Raw genomic sequence first — 23,719 nt, 5'->3', positions numbered from 1 at the left:
GACAGAGAGTTAACATTTTCTGGTTTAAATAATTGTTGATCTATTCTTTCTATTCACATCAAAACAAGAGCCTGTGTGACAGCTCTTCTTTCCCATGTAGCCTTATTATGCAGCCTCCTGAAGAACTTTGAATACAAAGAAATGCACATTATCTGTATGCCTAAGATACAGCGAGTGGAGGGGAAGGCAGAGCTGAGCAGGATGCAACTCTGCACCTCCCTCAGGCCCACTCCCGTACACAGCTTTCTCCTCGCTCCTCCCTCATCAGGAGTGACGTAGATCTGCACACAGCCCGCTCCTGTCATGGGGACGCAACTCTGCACCTCCCTCAGCAGACACTCTTTACACAGCTCCGCTACTCACAACCCTGCTCCTGTCATGACAGGAGGGACGCAGATGTACACAGCCCCGCTCCTGTCACGGGGATGTAGATCTGCACAGCCCCGCTCCTTTCATGGGAGCGTAAATCTGCACAGCCCTGGTCCTGTCATGGGGACGTAAATCTACGTCCCCATGACAGGAGCCGGGCTGTGTGCAGATCTCCATCCCTCCTGCTGGGAAAGGTGCGAGAAGGGAGCTGTGTACGGGAGTGGGGCTTAGGGAGGTGCGAGGAGGGTGGTGCAGAGTTGCATCCTGCCCAGCTAGCTCTGCCTTCCCCTCCCTTTGCTGTATCTTTGGCAAGCTCTGAACAGCTGAGGGGAGGAGTGAACATAGAATTGCATAGGATGCAGTTCTGCACCTCACAGTGGCATAGATTATCATTGAGCAAACCTGAAATAGGGGTTGTCATAATGGTATCTATAACAGTGCTCGCAGCTTGCCTCAAGCAATGAAAAGGGACATCTGCTTTTAGGTGTCATGAATGCAGAAGCAGCTCTACTATCAGACGAGTTAGGGTGGGTTCACACTACGTTTTCTCCCATAAGGGAGCGCATACGGCAGGGGGGAGCTAAAACCTCGCGCTCCCGTATGCCACCGTATGCGCTCCCGTATGTCATTCATTTCAATGAGCCGGCCGGAGTGAAACGTTCGGTCGGCTCATTTTTGCGCTGTATGCGCTTTTACAACCGGACCTAAAACCGTGGTTGACCACAGTTTTAGGTCCGGTTGTAAAAGCGCATACGGCGCAAAAATGAGCCGACCGGACCGAACGTTTCACTCCGGCCGGCTCATTGAAATGAATGACATACGGGAGCGCATACGAAGGCATACGGGAGCGCGAGGTTTTAGCTCCCCCCTGCCGTATGCGCTCCCGTATGGGAGAAAATGTAGTGTGAACCCAGCCTAAGTTGGACGCTTAAGGCCTCATGCTCGAGGGGGCCTTGTGACAACCTAACTCTCCCCCCTAAGTATCTAAAGTAATGTTTGGAAGAAGTCTTTATGGAGGTCTAAGCCAGATAGAGAATAAAAGTAAAGAGAGTGACTGACTCCAAGAAGATGCCCCCTGTGAGTCACCGGATGTAAATGCACTGTAACCTCTTATACGGTCTGCAGCGCTTGTGTGGAGCTGGAATCACCACAGTTTTATTTTTATTTTATTATGAGTATGGTAGTATTATGCAGTCACTATGTGGAGGAATTGTAATGATCATGATGTAGCACATTTAGTTGTCCCTTGTTAAGTGGTGTTATTGGTAAAATTTGCGTATAGTGGTTTTGATTTCATAACAGTTATAATGGTATTATTTAGTCACTGCAGTAGTAGTATGTTGTCCTGGTGTGGAGGAATTATTTTATGTTTTTAAACCTCAACCTATGATAAAATCCATGGTGCGCCCCTGGTGAGCCATTCTCTTACATTCACTGGCTGGGGCCAGGGGCCTCATGTTCAATTTACCTAAGGCCTCAAAAAGTCTATAGCTGGGTCTGCATCAATGCATTTAATACCGCTTGCACTTAAATGCATTAGAGATGTGGAATTAAAGTATACTATAACTTGTCCACGAGTACCATTCTCTTTGCTCATATGTAAAGGCATGACTGTGGTAATAGTTTAACATCTTTGCTATCTCTATTTTGCTTTATGGTTGCAGAGTAGACTCACTTTTAAGGTTCCATTCTGTTGCATAGGAGAAGGCTCCCTACTTTTTTGTCTTGTTCCACAGGAGGGATAGTTCTCTAATACTTGAACTGTTCTCCTATACCACATTAAGCTTGTTGCTGCCCCTCTTGGCCCCACCTGTCCTCTCATTCCGTCAATATGTGAATGGACAGACCACACACTAGGCCTCTGTTCGGCCATTCTCTCACTCTGTCTCTTTCACTCACTCCCCCTCACTCCCCCTGTATGGGAAACCTAGAGTCATCCCTCAAGACAAAATAGGAGGGGTTAGGTAGGGTCTAGTAATGAGAAGCCAGGACATTTTAATGGATACTAGCCGACATTGCATGAGGCAGAGTTAAACCTTCTTTTCTATGTTACGCTGCATGGATGAACAGCTAAAACACGTTTAAAGTGCTTTCCTATGCCACGTACAGCACTGTGAGAAATTCTGTAGGCTACATTGTTCTGACAGGCTCCTTTTAAAAAAATAACTGCAAATAGAGTACGTTATTGTGACCTTCTTTTGACAATCTATCATATCATTATTCATTTTGAATGCAGTCTGGTCTTTTCAGTACACAATCTATCATAGAGGATGTTGTTTATATCATGACAGTTGGTGACACATCTCGGTCTCAATGTCTGAATGTCACAACTTTAACCCTATACTTGTACTACACATATAAAGAAGTCTTTACTGCTAGCACTGTTACAGTGTTCTAAATGATTCTTGGATATAGTTAATTTATCTATCTGTTATCTATTCCAGTGCCGGTGTTGGAAGAACTGGAACATATATTGTCTTGGATAGCATGCTGCAGCAAATTAAACAAGAAGGCACTGTAAATGTTTTTGGCTTCTTAAAACATATCCGAAGTCAAAGAAATTACTTAGTGCAAACAGAGGTAATATATTTTACAATATTTTTGCCCATCTACTGAGCTAGCTGTATGAATGTCTATTGAGATATATATATATATATATATATATATATATATATATGTATATCCATCTCAAAATAATATTATCTGTCTGTTGTCTAGCTATGTCATAACTATCAATTTTTAGATCTATATTTTATATCTTTCTCTATATATTTCTTTTAATATCTTCTTTTTTCATTTCTGTCTCTCAATCTTGTATCTGTCATCTCATATTTATCAATTTCAATCTGTATTCTATCACCGATCTATTTAAAAACATCCCATGGTGAGAATAATAAAATTGTCACACTTTACAATAGTGATTTTTTTTTTATCAGACCTCTAAAGTGTTGCAACATTTTTAAAACAAATCTATCTATCTAATAAGCAACTGCTATCTTTCAGATAGTCTATCTATGAATTTTATACCTGTATGAATCTATTTCATATCATCTGTTCTATTTGAACAGTTCTATGTAAATCTGCATTTTATAACTATTTCTATCTACCAATCTGCCTACATGCTTTTTTTCTTCAAGATTTATTCCTGATTACTTTAATAAGACTAATTAAATAACAGTACTTTTAGAATGTGTAGATCATATAGCAGCAACCTAAAATACACTGCTCAAAAAAATTAAGGGAACACTAAGATAACACATCCTAGATCTGAATGAATGAACTAATCGTATGAAATACTTTCGTCTTTACATAGTTAAATGTGCTGACAACAAAATCACACAAAAATTATCAATGGAAATCAAATTTATCAACCCATGGAGGTCTGGATATGGAGTCACACTGAAAATCAAAGTGGAAAACCACACTACAGGCTGATCCAACTTGGATGTAATGTCCTTAAAACAAGTCAAAATGAGGCTCAGTAGTGTGTGTGGCTCCACGTGCCCGTATGACCTCCCTAAAATGCCTGGGCATGCTCCTAATCAGGTGGTGGATGGTCTCCTGAGGGATGTCCTCCCAGACCTGGACTAAAGCATCTGATAACTCCTGGACAGTCTGTGGTGCAACGTGGCGTTGGTGGATGGAGTGAGACATGATGTCCCAGATGTGCTCAATCGGATTCAGGTCTGGGGAATGCGCCGGCAAGTCCATAGCATCAATGCCTTCCTCTTGCAGGAACTGCTAACACACCACCCACAAGAGGTCTAGCATTGTTTTGCATTAGGAGGAACCCAGGGCCAACCACATTAGCTTATGGTCTCACAAGGGATCTGAGGAGGATCTCATCTCAGTACATAATGGTAGTCAGGCTACCTCTGGCAAGCACATGGAGGACTGTGTGGCCCCTCCCAAAGAAATATCACCCCACACCATTACTGACCCACCGCCAAATCGGTCATGCTGGAGGATGTTGCAGGCAGCAGAACATTCTCCACGGCGTCTCCAGACTCCTGACAGTCTGTCACATGTGCTCTGTGTGAACCTGCTTTCTGTGAAGAGCACAGGTCGTCAGGGCGAATTTGCCAATCTTGGTGTTATCTGGCAAATGCCAGACATCCTGCACGGTGTTGGGCTCTAAGCACAACCACCACCTGTGGACATCGGGCCCTCATACCACCCTCATGGAGTCTGTTTCTGACCGTTTGAGTGGACACATGCACATTTGTGGCCTGCTGGAGGTCATTTTGCCGGGCTCTGGCAGTGCTCCTCCTTGCACAAAGGCGAAGGTAGGGGTCCTGCTGCTGGGTTGTTGCCCTCCTACGGCCTCCTCCTCGTCTCCTGATGTACAGGCCTGTCTCCTGGTAGCGCCTCCATGCTCATGACACTACGCTGACAGAAACATCAAATCTTCTTGCCACAGCTCGCATTGATGTGCCCTCCTGGATGAGCTGCACTACCTGAGCCACTTGTGTGGGTTGTAGACTCTGTCTCATGCTACCATTAGAGTGAAAGCACCACCAGCATTCAAAAGTGACCAAATCATCAGCAAGGAAGCATATGAACTGAGAAGTGGTCTCTGATCAACTGCAGAACCACTCCTTTATTGGGAGTGTCTTGCTAATTGCCTATAATTTCCACCTGTTGTCTGTTCCATTTGCACAACAGCATGTGAAATTGATTGTCAATCAGTGTTGCTTCCTGAGTGGACAGTGTGATTTCACAGAAGTGTGATTGATTTGGAGTTACATTGTGTTGTTTAAGTGTTCCCTTTATTTTTTTTTGGAGCAGTGTCGTTCGATAGAAATATATAGCCTACACCGTAACCCTAACAAAAAAATTGATTAGAAGACACAAATTGTAGAATATTCAATGTATTTTTAGTTATTACTTATTTTTAGTAACATTTGTTCAATGTTTGGTGACTGTAGCCAGCAGCTACTTGGTATAAAATATATATATTTTATATGAATACATTCATTGGATTATTGCAGGCAACTTTTCAAATGTAAAATAAAAAAAATTATTATTGAAGTAGAGTCTAAATTAGCAATAAATATGTTGTGCATATTCTGTGAATCATATTAGAGAAGCTGTTGTCAGCTAACATCAACACAACATATTGTAAGTGGAGAATCGGGTTACTTAGACTTTCCGCCCTCTAGGGCTAAGCGCTTCCTTTGTAAAGTCATTGGGCATGTTATTACTTAGTGTTACTCAAACAATAATCTTACATTTATTGTTAACCTATCCAGGAGCAGTACATCTTCATTCATGATGCTCTGGTTGAGGCCATTCTGAGCAGAGAAACAGAAGTAGCAGAGAGTCACATTCATACCTATGTTAATGCTCTCCTAACAACGGGCCCATCTGGAAAAACGAGACTAGAAACGCAGTTCAAGGTAAGTCATCTAGTATTTAATGAACCAGGTTGACTCAATAGTCTTTCTCACATTCCTTTATTTTATTTTGAATATGAGTCCTGGAGGTAATTTATAGATGTTCTACTATAATTTTGCAGCTTTAGCGCAGCATTCACCTTGAGCTTTGTAAAAAGGCCTAATCAAATTCACTATTGGACATTCTACTACATTCGGTAATACATTATTATTGAGAGAGAATTCTGACAAAATGACACACAGAACATAATAAGAAGCCATTCATACAGGATGAATGGAAATCCTTGTATATTGTAACCTCCTGTGAAACAGACAATGTGCAGCTCCTGACCAATTTTAAAAGCATGAGACTAAATCCAGCGGTTCAATAAACACTTTTTATGATAAGAAATTTTACTTAAAAGGAAACCTTTGTTTTCAGGAGATCTAAAAATTAATTTAACTAATAACCTCTAGATTTTACATTAAAATGGATCTGTAATTTTGTCGCAAAAGTGAGTCATGGAAGGATGATTTTCTACTTTTACTGTTGTTATTGTCAAATAAAAGTAGTAATTTGAGTTTATAATATTATAACATTTCAATTTTTTTTCTTCAGTTGCTAAGTGAACCCAATATCCTACAATGTGACTATTCTGCAGCTTTAAAGGTGCATAACAGGGATAAAAATAGAACCTCCTCCATTATTCCAGGTATGTACTTTATATGGTTACTATTTTTTTTAATTTATAGAAGTGTTTTGACAAACACTTATAAGAGAAGCAGTGAGATTAGAGTTGGCACTGCTGAGTATTCGCCGTAGCAGGTAGGGACCCTTTAAACTAGATGGTGAGGCACAGTCATATTCACGGGGATGCGTCTCTATGGTGGTGCTCAGTCTTATATGGCATAAAGTCCGGAATCACATGTGCATTGTAGAATGAACAGATGACACTCACCAAGTGCTGCAAAGACTACTTTATTATGTGATACATGTTGGGGGTAGAAGTACAGGGGCTAATGACTGATCGCATCGGGTCTCATCTGAGACCTGCTGCGATCCTAACTTATAAACTAAGGAAGCGGGCGGCATGCAATCCACCGCTACAAGCAAACACACAGTGTTCTGTGAGTCACCGCGTGCATGCGCAGTGTACTCGAAGACATCGCAGCCACTCCCCCTGCTGCCTGAGCTAGGCGAGAGCAGCCTCGATGGGTGCGAGTACACTGTGCATGTGCGCGGCGACTTGCAGAACACAGTTTGTCTGCCCGCAGCGGCAGATTGCTACTACGAGCAGGCACAGCTGGAGGCACACTGTAGGTTCAGTCATCGTCGGATCCTGATCGTAAAATACAATGGGGATCTGTTCTTTGTGACCCTACCCTTAAAATGCAGAGCTTTCATATACCTCACCGGGGAGCAGAGAGACACGGCTTGCCGCTTGTTTCCCTGGTTTATAAGTTATGATCGCAATGGGTCTCAGAAGAGAGACCCAGTACGATCAGTCCCTCAGCCCCTTTAATACTACCCCCAACAAGGAACGGACTCTGTTCCATGATGGGAGTAGTAGTACAAGCACTACTGCAGAGTCACCTCAACTTCCTGCAGACTCTAGCACCCGGGGGAAACTAGAAAAGTAGAAAAGAGTCTATTCAATGATGGGAATAGTAGTAGTACCCCCTGGCTGTGGGAGGCTGTGGAATGGCTTTTTCACCGATACAAAAACCGTATACAGTTTTCATAATGCACATCTTTGTATATGGTTATGACAGTTTTTTGTTTCCCATTTTGGGGAATAAAAACTGATACAAAACAGTGTTGCAAAATGGTGAAGTGAATGTAGCCTTAGTCTTATCACACAACCACTAACTTACTACTTTTATAGTACATATGCTTACTTTTATAGTACATATGCTTTCCATATATTTGAATATTTATCGCTATACAACGAAAGCTGTGATACTACATGTAAAATTCTCTCCACTGTTGCCATAATCGGTTGTCAGAAAATTGTTATGTAGAAGTCAACTTTTGTAGGTTAAACTATTTTGTTATAAAACCTTGGGGCTTTTTATTCTCTGTATTAAGAAGCACTCTGGATTTGTTTTTTTACCCATATGATGCACACTAACCATCACGGGTTGTACAGAACCATTTGTTTTATTCCAGTACAGCTGCATCCAAGTGTTATTACTCTAACTTGGTCATGTGATCACAAGTTTCTTACGAAGTTACCATTCTTATGTCAGAGGATGTCAGCTGACTTTCTTTGGACTACGGGATGACAAGTTCCCCTCTAGTTTGATGTTAGCTCCCTGATCTGTATACTGCTGCTATTTCTATGGGATCATGATATATATTAGTTATACACCTCCCCTGAGACTAAAATGTTAACACATCATGTTTTATGCTGCCTTTTTTGTTTTTTTGCCATAATTTTCCCAACATCATGGGAAAAAATGGTGATATTGTTCTGCTAATGTGCAAATTGTGGTAAAAATGTGTCCATATAAGAAATACCTTTCCATGAATATCCAACATAGTGACACAAGATGATTCCTTGTTAACTGTTTTGTTTGCTTTATTCACAGTTGAAAGATCAAGAGTGGGCCTTTCTTCACTGGCTGGAGAAGGAAGAGATTACATTAATGCTTCGTATGTCATGGTAGGAAGTACATTTCTGAATTAAGGTGCCAATGTGGACTAAATTTGTCAAACCCTTGTCACAACTAAACAACAACAAATTAGCATCTTGAATCCAATACCTTTAAACATTAACTTTTCTCCAGGGAATGATGATGTATACCGTACCATGTTCTATAACTTGTTAAACCTTTTCCCTCCGATACAGTCATCATTGCTTAAGGTTTGTTGAGGAATATGATTAGCATTCACAGCTGTTTCTCTGTAGTGTTTTATTGAAGGTTAAAGGTTAAATACATTCTTAGCAACGAAGCAGCATCACGTTTATTGGGTTCTGCTGAAATATCTGACTATGTTAATTATTTCAGAGCCATGTTACTAAGCTGGTGTGATCTCCTTCAGCATAAAGTACATTACCCCTTTCGAATCAAAAGGAGGCCCAAATGATCCTCAATGTGACAGTGTACCTATTATGAATTAGGGACATAGGAAGAGACAAGTGTTTACATAGCAGAACATATTATGCAAAAGTAATATAAGTGTTCTTTCCAATGTAGGGTCACCAATTTTTTTGTTTGTTTTTAAACATCAACGAATTTGCAGCGTATTTTTTGCAAATCTGTCCTGTGTCAATTTATGCATTAATAACTCTCGGATGCTTATACTTACCATTCTGATTCAGAGACCGGTTTTTTTTATGACATATTTTACTTTATGTTAGTAGTACATTTTCGTCGATCATTTCTTTGTAAAAAATTCTAAAATGTCATGAATAATTAGAAATGTTGCATTTTTCTGACTTTGAAGCTCTCTGCTTGTAAGGAAAAGTTAATTACCTTTGACTCAGGGATAAACCCTGAGCCACTAGTACCCTTATTATTCCCACCCCTAAAACATAGCTTTTATTAAGCACATGTAAAATATATTTGTGGTGAATATGGAACTCTAAAACCACAGTCTCAGCTGGTGTGTCTGTCACTATTCACTTAGTATCACTTTTGTCACTCATAGTGCTCAACTCTATAGTGCATATACACCAGTGGTCTGCAGTACCACAGTGTTAGTTAACACCACCAGAGGCTGACTTAAAAGCAGAAACTATGCCCCCTCTACATGTTTCACTGCTATCGCTGCGTCCTCAGGAGGATGCCCGTTCCTCCTGAGGACGCTGCGATAGCAGTGAAACATGTAGAGGGGGCATAGTTTCTGCTTTTAAGTCAGCCTCTGGTGGTGTTAACTAACACTGTGGTATTGCAGACCACTGGTGTATATGCACTATAGAGTTGAGCACTATGAGTGACAAAAGTGATACTAAGTGAATGGTGACAGACACACCAGCTGAGACTGTGGTTTTAGAGTTCCATATTCACCACAAATATATTTTACATGTGCTTAATAAAAGCTATGTTTTAGGGGTGGGAATAATAAGGGTACTAGTGGCTCAGGGTTTATCCCTGAGTCAAAGGTAATTAACTGTTGTTTTGACCCTGACCCATCTTGGGGTAATCTTTTTGTCTTGTAAGGAAAATGGACATGCCAAATAAACTATATATTGATTCACATATACAATATGTCTACTTTATGTTGGCATCATCAAGTTGACATGTTTTTACTTTTTGAAGACATCAGAGGGCTTCAAAGTATAGCAGCAATTTTACAAATTTTCACGAAAAATTCAAAATCTGCATTTCTCAGTGACCAGTTCAGTTTGAAGTGGATTTGAGGGGCCTTTCTGTGAGAAATCCCACATAAATGACCCTATAATAGAAACTGCACCCCTCAAAGTATTCAAAACGACATTCAGAAAGTTTGTTAACCCTTTAGGTGTTTCACAGGAACATCAGCAAAGTGGAGGAGAAAACTCAAAATCTTGTAGCCCCATTTTTTTTTCATTTACAAGGGTAAAAGGAGAAAAAATCCCCCCAAAATTTGTAACCCCATTTCTTCTGAGTATGAAAATACCCCATATGTGGACGTAGAGTGCTCTGTGAGCGCACTACTGGGCTCAAAAGGGAAGGAGCAACATTGGGCTTTTGGAGAGAGAATTTTGCTGAAATGTTTTTTGTTTTTTTTGTGTGGGGGGGGATGGTGTATGTCACATTAGGGAAGCCACCAGGGTGCCAGAACAGCAAGAAATAACCCCATATGGCACACTAATTGGGAAACAACACCCCTCAAGGAACGTAACAAGGGGTTTGGTGGGTCTTAACACCTCACAGGCGTTTGACAAATTTTCGTTAAAGTTGGAGTTGAAAATGAAAAATTGTATTTTTTACACTAAAATGCTGGTGTTACCCCAAATTTTTCATTCTCACAATGGGTAATAGGAGAAAAAGCCCCCTAAATTTGTAACCTCATTTCTTCTGAGTATGGAAATATGTGGAGGTAAACTGCTCTGCAGGCGCACAGCATGGCTCAAAAGAGAAGGAGCGCAATTGGGCTTTTGGAGAAAGAATTTGGTTGGAATTGAAGTAGGGGGCCACGTGCGTGCCATGGTGCCAGAACAGTGGAACCCCTCACATGTGCCATCATTTTGGAAACTACACCCCTCAAGGAATGTAATAAGGGGTACAGTGAGTATTTATCAAAAGCTGTCAACAGGAAAAGTTGCCCATAGCAACCAATCAGATTGCGTCTTTCATTTTGAAGAGGCCTTGTTAAAAATGAGAGAAAAAAGTTCTGATTGGTTGCTATGGGCAACTGGGCAACTTTTTCTCTGGACAGGTTTTGATAAATCTCCCCCCACTATGTTCTATCTCATCTAGAACATAGGTGAAAAGATTAAATCTTTTTACGGTGGTTACTTGTTCAGAGGTTGCCTTTGAAGATGTCTTTTCTTCTTCCCTCTCCCTTCTAAGCCCCCCTCCTCTACATCCTCTCTTTCTCTGCCTTTTCTTTTTGTGCTTAATGGCAAGGCTACATGTACAGTTTCCAAGGGCGGTACATCCACGGGAGGACGCAGGATGTGGAATGTGGTCTGGACCAGAAGGGACAGGCCATGAAAGTGACATAATTTTGTATTTTTTATTTTTTTTTACAGGGAGTAAATTACAAATCTTATTTATTTTACCTGCTGTATCATATGCAAAAAAAATTATTTTAATGACAGTGCCCATTTGAAAAAAATAAAATAAAATATATATACTGTAACCTCTGATGGAAAGAAGCAATGTGGACAGAACCTGACATAGTTTATGCTTCTATTTATAATACGGATTCTATATACATACTAACCAGATGTATAATATTTTCTGTACAGGGTTACCATGAAAGTAATGAATTCATTATAACACAGCATCCGTTATTACACACTATAAAAGATTTCTGGAGGATGATCTGGGACCACAATTCTCAGACAATTGTAATGCTTCCCGATAACCAGAACATGGTGAGTCTCAGTTCCGGAACGACCAGAGATGATTCTATCTAACCAAATCACTAAGGGTAAAAAATAAGTTTGCGTTGAAGTTTGTAACTGCCTCATGTCAGTTTCCAATAATAAGTAATGGAAGAATTTAATTGACGTATTGGAAATTATAATACAATTGCAACACAACCTGGGTGTGTTTTCACCCTAATTCATTTTAAGTGAGTGCTCCTTGTTTTTATTTTTGTGATATATTTGAAATAAAAAGTGTGCTGCGGGTTTTAGTATTCTGTTTAATAAATTTTTATTTGTATTACATGCACTTTGTGCAAGATTAAATTGCTATTCTTACCTGTGCAGTATGTAGATTTATTTCAAAATGCTAATACTTTCCCAGGCTGAAGATGAATTTGTCTATTGGCCAAACAGAGATGAACCAATTACCTGTGAAACCTTTACTGTATCTTTGGCCGGAGAAGATCACATTTGTCTTTCTAATGAGGAAAGACTCATTATCCAAGACTTTATTTTAGAAGCTACACAGGTAATCCCAGATCCTTATGTTGTCTATGAAATCAACAGGATTATACAGTTTCATCTGTCAGTGGTGAGGAATAAATAAGGTGGCAAGTAAACAGTCAGTTTTTGGAAGCAGGAGAATTGGGCAGGCATAAGGATCTACTAACTTTGAAAAGGGCCAAATCTTGATGGCTGGACAACTTGGTCAGAGCATCTTCAAGATGCCAGGTCTTATGGTGTGTTATGGCATTCATTGGCAAGTAACTATCTAAAGTGATGAAAGGGAGGACAACTGGTAGACCAATGACCAGGTCATGGGTGACAAAGACAGGGGGGATGGGACTGTGCTACAATAGATTTTCTGTGGGACAAGATCAGACAAACTGCTGAAAGGTAATGCTGGCTATGTTAAAAGGGGTCAGAATACACAGTGCATTGTAGTTTTCTGTGTATGTTGTGAGAACACAATGCATTGTGGCTTGCCGTGTATGTCACGGCTTAGTCGCAGACCGGACAAGCAGTGCATTATGAAGTCTATCTACCACTGAAAGTGCCTCCAATCAATTGTTCTAAACAGAGTAATTTGGTCCTGCCATACACATGGACGTTACTTTGAGATTGTTTAGGTAGATGGTACCTGTCAATCGATCAATTCAGTAATGTGTAGAATGTGTTGTGAAAGCAATTATAATACATGGAGGCTTCTCCTCACAACTTACAGGACTTAAAGGGGTAGTCCGCTGGAAAACATTTTTTTTTAAATCAACTGATGCCAGAAAGTTAAACAGATTTGTAAATTACTTCTATTTAAAAATCTTAACCCTTCCAGTACTTATCAGCTGCTGTATGCTCCAGAGAAAGTTATTTTCTTTTTGAATTTATTTTCTGTCTGACCACAGTGCTCTCTGCTGACACCTCTTTCCATGTCAGGAACTGTCCAGAGCAGGAGAGGTTTGCTATGGGGATTTACTCCTACTCTGGACAGTTCCTAAAATGGACAGAGATGTCAGCAGAGAGCACTGTGATCAGGCTGAAAAGAATTCCAGAAAGAAAAACAACTTCCTCTGTAGTATACAGCAGCTGATAAGTACTGGAAGGATTAAGATTTTTTCAATAGAAGTCAGCAGAGAGTACTGTGGTCAGACAGAAAGGAAATTCAAAAAGAAAATAACTTTCTTTTTTTAGCATACAGCAGCTGATAAGTACTGTAAGATTTTTAAATAGAAGACATTTACAAATCTGCTTAACTTTCTGGCACAAGTTGATTTAAAAAAACAAAAAAAACATGTTTTCCAGTGGAGTACCCCTTTAAAAGAGCACCTGTGCCAAATACCACAGGACACCTTCAGAGGTCTTGTGAAGTTAGAAAGCTTTGACAGGTCAGAACAGTTTGGGTGGCACAGGAGGATCTACCAATGTTAGGTTGTGTTTACACGTTCAGGTTTTTTATTGCAATTAGTGAACGCAAAGCCAGAAATAAAGGAAATACTTTGCAATTATTCAATACAAATCTAGAAATTGATCTTAAAAGAGAATAATTCTAAGTATTTCCTTTATTTCTGGCTTTGCGTTCACTAAATGCAATAAAAAACCTGAACGTGTGAACACAGCTTTAGGCAAGTGGTTTTAATGTTATGACTTATCTGTGTATAACTAATAAAAGTATCTGTTTCAAAATGATGTGAATCGTATTTATCTCACTCTCTTTATGTTAATGTGCATATCTATTATGTTATATAGCAGGTAAAGGGAAAAAAATATTGTTTTGTAAACCCTTTTAACAGGATGACTACGTTTTGGAAGTGAAACATTTCCATTGTCCAAAATGGCCAAATCCTGACAGTCGAATAAGTAAGACATTTGAGCTTATTAATCTGATCAAGGAAGAAGCAGCTAATAAAGATGGACCTATTGTTGTACATGATGAGTAAGTGCAGTAGCTATTGTTGTGCCAATGTTACCTTCTTTCTAATTGATGCTATTGATGGTAGATACAAAGGTCTAGTCATGGAGATGATTGCTTAAAGTTGGCTCCTTGGCAGTTGACTGGTATGAAAAAAGAAAAAATAGGAAATCTCATAAACATGAAGATTTTTTTTTTTAAAGCAGTCAGTATTTTTTCAATAGTTGCAAAGTAAATGTGTGAGCTATTTTTTAAGGGAAAAGTTAGTTCAATCAGCTCCATGATTCCTAAGGAAACTCAGATTTTTTTTTTTATCCAAATATATTTTAATGTAAAGAACACATTTCATGCAGAGAGGTTTTTTGTGTTGTATTTTTAAAAGAGACTGTTTGAGGCAAAGAGAATTCTCTCCATTTCAGAGACCAGTGCTGAGCTATTTGTTAACAGGGACTTTGAGATAGAAAAACTGGTATTTACACAAGCGATAGCTGCCCAGAACTGGGGTGCTAAGAAAGGCACAGCAAAGACGGAAGCAGACCAAGTTTTTAAGTCCCACTTACCGCATATACCTTCAGGAAATGGACTAAAGTAGTCTCAATTGGACTATGCTTGGCCCATTCAAGTCTTTGGTCCTGCCTGCAACATGTTGGGCTGTTTGCCAGCATATCTTTTTGACATATTGCAAACAAACAGCTTGATGTAGAGATAAAAATGTGATCTGAATTCAGTCTGACCTGTCAGGGATGGCAAACTCCACATATGTAGTGTACAATCTTTCTGCCTCTTCATCCTGCATTGGTTTTACATAATCTTTTGGCTGTAGAGAATATGAGATGTAATTCTGGATATACATTATGTGCGTCTCTCCGTTTTTATTTTAGGTATGGAGGAGTGACAGCTGGAACATTCTGTGCTTTGTTCACTCTCATGCAACAACTAGAAAATGAAAACTCTGTAGATGTTTATCAGGTGGCCAAGATGAACAATCTAATGCGACCAGGGATTTTTACAGACCTAGTAAGTGTACAGTCTTAAGTACTATAAAATAAAACTGACCCAAATCACTATGTGAAACTACAAAAAAAAAATGTATTGGTCTTTATTAAATCTTTTGTTCAGTTTCTCTTCTGTTTCAGTTTCTAATATATGTGAAAACATGCAGGCTGAAATGTCCTTTTCAGAGGGAAATCCATCAGGTGTTATAAAAACTCAAATACAGTTATAAACAATAGAACATAAAGTCCAGAGTACAGCGCAGGTGCAGATATATCAATTACTAGATCATTGTAGAATAGCATGCATAATAGTGTATATGTAGTAACAAAGTAAGACACATAATGGTATACAAATAAGGTCAAAGGGACAGTCATTAAGTAAAGTGAGGGAAGATAGCCAGGGGAACTAAGCAGTTAGAAATATAAAAGGGCGATTGCATATACAGAGAGAAACAAGGAATCATTTACAAGTCGTGTTTATTAACATGGTGACTTCATCAATGGTAGGAGGGTTCACAGATTTCCAATGACTGGTAATCACCAACTTTGCCATCACAAGGATTTTACAATTAAGTGTCCGAAAGGAAGGGGGGACCATCCTGAATACCCACCAGTAGTAATGCCAATTAAGGGGATAATGTGAATATATATATATATATATATATATATATATATATATATATACTCCTGCATTTCAAAGCTCAACATGTCCCCAATAGGTAGAGAGGAGAGGGCATTGCCAGAGTATATGGAGAAGTGTACCTCTTTGTTGACAGTGTCTCCAACACATCGGTGATGCCTTAGGGTAAATTTTATGCAAACAGGAGGGGATAAGATACCATTGCAATCTTGTCCTGAAAGCAGCTTCAACAAGAGTAGAGCTATATAGGGCCTTGATTATCCATCTTGCCAAATGCAGCCATTCCTTTTTACTGATAGCACATGCAAGTTTCTGCTCACATCTAGAGTATGGTCTAGTAAGTTATAGATCAGGACAACTGAAGCAAGCGAAATGCTTCCATTGAATACAACCAGCCTCTATGTTTCGCAGAATATAAAGGATATTTCAATTTCATTATACCTTAGTCCCAACATTAATATAACAAGGAGAGTGTAGACATAGCACGAGTTATGATCATTGTATATGGATGTATTTACGGTTATCTTTTAACTTTCTTATATCCAATGATACCCTTTGCTCACTCTCTGCCTTTTACTACCTTTATCTATTACAAAGCCTGATGTAATACACAAATGTGTCTTCGTGTATTCAATGTGTAAGAGGTTATTGTGTTTGGTGGGGGTGGGGGAGAATCAACCACTCATATGAACCCCTATAAAAACCTGCTCTTAGGCCAACTAGGTCAGACGGCATTGTCTGCGGAGCAGAAATCTGACAGAACATTGAAGTTCAATGTTCTGTCAGAATTTTGAGAGGGGATTTTCTGGGTGGAAAGTCCACCTCAAAAACTCTATGTGCTCTGTTGCAACAGGACTTTCCAAGCAGATTTTCAAACCGGAATTCCGCTCTGAAATTCTATAGTGTTAACCTGGCCGTACATTACAGAATTTCCTAGCTGAAATTCCTCTGCTTCTAATCAACAAAGAAGCCCAAATCACATGTGTACAGCTTTGGCAAATATGGGGACATCTTATCATGCTGAACACACAAAGAGCCATGTCAGTTCACATGAAAATTAGGAGGACATAATATCAAGACTATTTACAATTGATCACTGAGCGGTCACTAGAACCCTATATTTCCCATCCATAATTAAAACATAACTTTTATAGAGCCACAATTAAAACTTTACTCACTATTGTGATGGTCCCATATATGATTGCATTCTATTGCATTTCTGTTGTGGAGATGATGTGGCTGCAGTACACAACACTCATGCGTGAATTTAAATTAAAACCAGAAAACACATCGCCTGCCTGACTTTTTGCCACAGGCTGTGGCTTTCTCAAGGGCTAAGAGGCAACTGGCGTGCAATTAAGCTACACAGGGGTTTATATAACCTCTCATACATGATGTTATCTATCCATGTCAGTTCCTTTTGCATTGCCATACTGCTATTGGTCCATACTCAAACAGGCAGCAGTTCCATCCTATCACAGTATGTCCTCTATACAATTATTTTGTACCATGCTGCATTTTGCTGTTACATCATTAATGGACTACCTACTGAGCCAATCATACCAATCCCTATCCCACTGCAAGATTTCAATTCGTCCTGACCACTTCCACGTAGCTGCGCAGACTAAGCTACGCTAGCTGATAGTCTGTGGGACATTGGAACTTGGCGCATGCGCAGTGGAACCTGCACCGACCGCTCCGCACAAAGTAACAGTCATTTTTAATAGATGTCGGTGCGCATACATGCTCTAGCGTATATTCGCGAGATGTTAGTCTATTACAACAGATGTCAGTGAATACGTGTGCCAGGGAAAATGATGCGCTAACACTTAGATTCCCCCATTCTGTTAGAATTCATTGTGTTCACCTATATTATGTAACATATCTTAATAAGGTAAGTATGTATATTTAGATCATTATGGCACCAACCATGATCTTACAGGGGAATAATAAAAGCACTATAACCCACTGTATTCTTGCAAGGGGGCATTCAGGATTTAATGCAATGAAGACATAATATTATTCTCAGTTTACATTAAACTCCTATCTGTACTCCACATTGGATTTATATTACTGTACCTCATATTGAGTGATTATCAAATTATTTTATTCTGCAACATTCATCAATTGTACAATTGGAGTGACACAGCAGTATTTCATAATGGATCTACTGTACTGTATTAGTTATAATTCATCAGGATTGTGCAATTAGGCAAGTACTAGCAACAATATTTCCTATTGACCTATTATATTGTATAGCCACATCGGGTCTAGATCATTCCAACATTATTGATAGAGGTAACTTCTCTCACCTGTACTGATATGTTCCACAATAGCAATGCAATAGCATGCAATCACATATAGGACCATCACAATAGTGGGTTAAGTTTTAATCGTGACTCAATAAAAATTAAGTTTTAATATTGGATGGGAAATATAGGGTTCTAGTGATCGCTCAGCGATGAATTGTAAATACATCAGCTCACATGACTCACTCCAAGCAACGAACTGCAGGACTGCACATTCAACAGTTAAAATGAACAAAGGCTCATCCAGCTCAAAAAAGTGCAGGCAAAAAATTTACATTTTATTCCATAAAACAGGTATAGGACATGACAAATATGGAAAAAGTTAAGCATTTCCCGAGCTAAACGCACCCTTAGGCTCAATTTCCTCTGCTTTTCCATGCAACCATGGCACACAAGTAATTTGAGGCAGATTCAAGCAGACTTTCCATGTAAAAATTCAGCCTGGAATCCTCATGGTCTCAAAGACCCATTCATGTCAATGGGCATTCCTGATAAGGATTATTTTCTGCTTTAATGATGGACATATCAATACTTGAAGCAGAAAAAGGACCTGATTCCATGATGGAAATTCAGCCTGAATTTGACTCAAATTACTTGTGTGCCATGGTTGCATGGAAAAGCAGAGGAAATTGAGCAAGGACATTTTGTAGTGTAAACCCAACCTAAGGGTGCATTTAGCACCTGAAATGCTTAACTTTTTCCAAATTTGTCATGTCCTATACCTGTTTTATGGAATAAAACGAAAGTCTTCTACCTGCACTTTTCTGAGCTGGACGAGCCTTTGTTCATTTTGACTGTTAAGGTGCAGTCCTACACCTGTCCGTTGCTTGGAGTGAGTCATTTGAGCTGACATGGCTCTGTGTGTTCAGCATGTTAAGATGTCCCCATATTTGCCAAAGCTATACACATGTGATTTGGGCTTCCTTGTTGATTAGAACATGTTAGCTTATTGCTTAGAATTATTTATGACCACTCTTTCTAAACAATTGTCAAGTTATTTAATGGGGTACTCGTGGGAGGGGTCACAGGAACCCCCTGCAATCTCCAGGCTAGCGCTGTGGAATTCATGAGCACTGAAGCTTGGGGCTTCCGTGTTCATGGTGTCTTATTGGAGGGGTCATAACGGCTAGTACATAGCAGTCACACCTCCTCCCATAGACATGAATGGAGGGGGGCGTAACTGTGGTGGTGGCCCATCATACGTCACGGAGCGGAGTTCGCTCCGCGCACCAGATGACTGCAGGGAGGCCCAGTGGCAAACCTCCACCCCCCCCCCCCCCCCGCAATCAGAGATCTCATTCCCTTTTATTTTGATAGGGGATAAGATTGCTTGGGGCAGAGTACCCCGTTAACAGCTGTCAAGTAAATGATAAATATTCACTCATATGCTATAACTAAATAGAAGATTATAAATCTCACTAATAATTTTACTTTCCACCTTTTTTTTTTCTAGGAGCAGTTTCAGTTCTTATATAAGGCTATCCTGAGTCTGGTGAGCACAAGGCAGGAGGGACAGGTTGCAGGTATGGAGAGCAATGGATCGGCTCTTCAAGATGGAAACACCTCAGAAAGCCTGGAATCCTTAGTTTAAACATGGGAATTGTCTGGCTGTATCTGTCTCAAACCTCTTCCAGCACTGTTTTTGTAAATGACTTACTTACTACCCACAATTACTAATGTGTGCCTTGGGGAACATTTTGTAATCCATCGCCTCTTGATAATTTGACCAGATATGGCAGTGTTTTATAAATGGAGTGGTCACATATTTACTCGGAATGAATTTACTACTAGCACATTTCTAATCTGTCGATTCTTGATAGCTGTGTACTTTTCCAGCACCAATACGTACTGTGTTTTATTGTGTTAATGCTTACATTTAGTAGTTTTAATATAAAATTGTAAATAGTACATCATTTCAAGGAAGATGCTATGCCGAGCTAAGGAAGTAATAAACTAACATTTATTGTAAATACTGTTTGTGACTCCATGGACCAAATTTATATTTATAAATGTAGATTTTTATATTTGATGCCAGAGTCAGTTTTCTAGTTACTTGTATTTGCATTGTTAAATTGATATGCTGTTTTTATTGCAACTAGATGTTCTGACCCGTTTATGCATATCTTTAATGACATACTTATTGTTGTTTTGCATGGAATGTTAACAATTCTGTAATAAATCTTAAAAATGGTTCCAGTACATCAGTGTTAACATGTAAATTGGGCTAATCCATTGTTGCTTGTCTTACATGAATGTTGTAAAGATATAATTCACAGACACACCTACAGTCATTGCCGCAAATGTTGACACCCCTGAAATTTTTCTAAAAAATGTGTTATTTCTCACAGAAAAGGATTGCAGTAACACATGTTTTGCTATACAACTGTTTATTCCCTTTGTGTGTATTGGAATTAAACCAAAAAAGAGAGGAAAAAAAAGCAAATTGGACATAATGGCACACCAAACTCCAAAAATAGGCTGGACAAAATTATTGGCACCCTTTCAAAATTGTGGAAAAATAAGATGGTTTCAAGCAAATGATGCTCCTTTAAACTCACCTGGGGCAAGTAACAGGTGTGGGCAATATAAAAATCACACCTGAAAGCAGATAAAAAGGAGAGAAGTTCACTAAGTCTTTGCATTGTGTGTGCCATACTAAGCATGGACAACAGAAAGAGAAGAAGAGAACTGTCTGAGGACTTGACAACCAAAATTGTGGAAAAATATCAACAATCTCAAAGTTACAAGTTCATCTCCAGAGATCTAGATTTGCCTTTCTCCACAGTGTGCAACATTATAAAGAAGTTTGCAACCCATGGCACTGTAGCTGATCTCCCTGGGCGTGGACGGAAGAGAAAATGTATGAAAGGTGTCAACGCAGGATAGTCCGGATGGTGGAAAAGCAGCCCCAAACAAGTTCCAAAGATATTTAAGCTGTCCTGCAGGCTCAGGGGGCGCATCAGTGTCAGTGCAAACTATCAATCGATATTTAAATTAAAAGAAACGCTATGTCAGGAGACCCAGGAGGACCCCACTGATGACACAGAGACATAAAACATTAACTTGAGTAAGCCAAAATCCTTCTGGGAAAACATCTTGTGGACAAATGAGACCAAGATAGAGGTTTTTGGTAAAGCACATCATTCTACTGTTCACCAAAAACGGAATGAGGCCTACAAAGAAAAGAACACAGTACCTACAGCGAAATATGGTGGAGGTTCTATTATGTTTTGTGGTTGTTTTGTTGCCACTAGGTGCCTTGAATGTGTGCAAGGCATCATGAAATCTGAGGATTACCAACCGATTTTGGGTCACACTGTACAGCCCAGTGTCAGAAAGCTGGGTTTGTGTCCGAGATCTTGGGTCTTCCTGCAGGACAATGACCCGAAACATATGTTAAAAAAGCACCCAGAAATAGATGGCAACAAAGCGCTGGAGAGTACTGAAGTGGGCAGCAATGAGTCAAGATGTAAATCCCATTGAACACCTGTGGAGAGATCTTAAAATTGCTGTTGGGATAAGGCGCCCTTCCAATAAGAGAGACCTGGAGCAGTTTGCAAAAGAAGAGTGATCCAACATTCCGGCTGAGAGGTGTAAGAAGCTTATTGATGGTTATAGAAAGCGACTGATTTCAGTTATTTTTTCAAAGGGTGTGCAGCCAAATATTAGGTTAAGGGTGGCAATAATTTCGTCCAGACCATTTTTGGTTTAGTTCCAATACACACACAGGGAATAAACATGTTTATAGCAAAACATGTGTTACTGCAATCCTTTTCTGTGAGAAAAATTTCAAGGGTGCCAACAATGACGGCCATGACTGTATGTCTCTATTCACAAGGTCACTGAAATTTAGATAGAGCCTTACAGGAGTAGGTAAAAAATGAATAAAAAAATACTTAGCTTCATAAATAAAGTATAGTAGATCTTTTTTAAATTCTACTTTTCAAAATGTTTAAAAGGAAACAAAGCAGCAGATTTTACCATATATAACGCTTGGCAACAAGTTATATATGGTAAAATCTTTATCCTCTTCATCACTGGGGGACATTTTTGCCCCCAGAGATGGTGAGGATATGAGGTTATAAAGTCTACCCCGGCTGCCCCGAAAGTAGTCCTCTGGGTGGGGATTTTGTGTACCAGGGCTCAGTTGTGTACCAAGGGGGGTGGGGGGGGGGGTGGGGGCAGTCCGCCCCGGGTGCCACTCACAAGGGGGGTGCCAGGGGCGGACTGACCCACCGCTACTGAGGTCCGGGACACTCGTCCCAGATCCCCAGCAGACAGCGGTGCCTTCTCCTTTATGCGCAATACACGCACATACAGGAGAAGGCGTCCCGTCTGTGTGAGCCACATCTGCAGCTTACATAGAGGAGACGTGACCCCCACGCAGCACGCAGTTCAGGCGCCGATGACGTCACCCATCCGGCGCCTGTACTGTGGAGGGGAGAAGACGCGGGCCCTGCAGCTGAGGAGATCGCTGCATGGGATATCAGGTGAGCATCCTTTTTTTTTATATCTGCATATACCTATGGGAAAGAGGGGGGGGGGGTTACTCTGCATATACCTATGGGGAGGGGGGTTACTCTGCATATACCTATGGGGAAAAGAGGGGAGGGGGTTTACTCTGCATATACCTATGGGGAAGAGGAGGGGGTTACTCTGCATATACCTATGGGGAAGAGGGGGGGTGTAACTCTGCATATACCTATGGGAAAGAGGTGGGGGGGTGTAACTGCATATACCTATGGGGAAGAGGGGGGTGTAACTCTGCATATACCTATGGGGAAGAGGGAGGTGTAACTCTGCATATACCTATGGGGAAGAGGGGGGGGATGTAACTGCATATACCTATGGGAAAGAGGGGGGGGGTAACTGCATATACCTATGGGAAAGAGGGGGGTGTAACTACATATACCTATGGGAAAGAGGGGGGAGGGGGGGTTACTCTGCATATATCTATGGGGAAGAGGGGGGTGTAACTCTGCATATACCTATGGGGAAGAGGGGGGTGTAACTCTGCATATACCTATGGGAAAGAGGTGGGGGGATGTAACTGCATATACCTATGGGGAAGGGGGGGGTGTAACTCTGCATATACCTATGGGGAAGAGGGGGGGTGTAACTCTGCATATACCTATGGGGAAGAGGGGGCTATAACTCTGCATATACCTATGGGGAAGAGGGGGGTGTAACTGCATATACCTATGGGAAAGAGGGGGGGGGTAACTGCATATACCTATGGGAAAGAGGGGGGTGTAACTGCATATACCTATGGGAAAGGGGGGTAACACTGCATTTACCTATGGGAAAGAGAGGATGGTGTACCTGCTTATACCTATGGGAAAGAGGGGGGGGGGCGTTAGCTTTGCCTATACCTATGGGGAAAGGGGGGTGGGGTAACTCTGCCTATACCAATGGGGAAGATGGGGGTTGGTAACTCTGCCTATACCAATGGGGAAGATCGGGGGTGGTAACTCTGCCTATACCAATGGGGAAGATTGGGGGGGGAACTCTGCCTATACCTATGGGGAAAGGAGGAGGGGGTGTAATTTTGCCTATACATACGGGGAAAGGGGACTCTGCTGCCTATACCTAAAGAGA

At 40.4% G+C, this 23,719-nt stretch overlaps 1 protein-coding gene across 6 annotated transcripts in view; it reads left to right on the top strand.

The window, feature by feature from the left end:
- The window catches only part of PTPRZ1 (protein tyrosine phosphatase receptor type Z1), a 263,148-nt gene extending 242,828 nt beyond the window's left edge, over positions 1 to 20,320 (top strand). For all 6 annotated transcript variants that reach the window (XM_056573798.1, XM_056573803.1, XM_056573802.1 and 3 more), the window contains 9 exons: positions 2,814 to 2,949; positions 5,622 to 5,768; positions 6,364 to 6,457; positions 8,337 to 8,410; positions 11,648 to 11,776; positions 12,153 to 12,299; positions 14,059 to 14,201; positions 15,059 to 15,194; positions 19,575 to 20,320. In XM_056573798.1, coding sequence (XP_056429773.1) covers positions 2,814 to 2,949; positions 5,622 to 5,768; positions 6,364 to 6,457; positions 8,337 to 8,410; positions 11,648 to 11,776; positions 12,153 to 12,299; positions 14,059 to 14,201; positions 15,059 to 15,194; positions 19,575 to 19,712 — 1,144 coding nt within the window. In that variant the 3' untranslated portion in view covers positions 19,713 to 20,320. The remainder of the gene's footprint in view (positions 1 to 2,813; positions 2,950 to 5,621; positions 5,769 to 6,363; positions 6,458 to 8,336; positions 8,411 to 11,647; positions 11,777 to 12,152; positions 12,300 to 14,058; positions 14,202 to 15,058; positions 15,195 to 19,574) is intronic.
- Positions 20,321 to 23,719: the final 3,399 nt, after the last annotated feature.

This window comes from Hyla sarda, chromosome 4 (genome assembly GCF_029499605.1).
Source record: "Hyla sarda isolate aHylSar1 chromosome 4, aHylSar1.hap1, whole genome shotgun sequence".
Lineage (NCBI taxonomy): Eukaryota > Metazoa > Chordata > Amphibia > Anura > Hylidae > Hyla > Hyla sarda.
The sequence above is the reverse complement of the archived record's forward strand: the minus strand, read 5'-3'. Positions and strand labels throughout refer to the sequence as shown.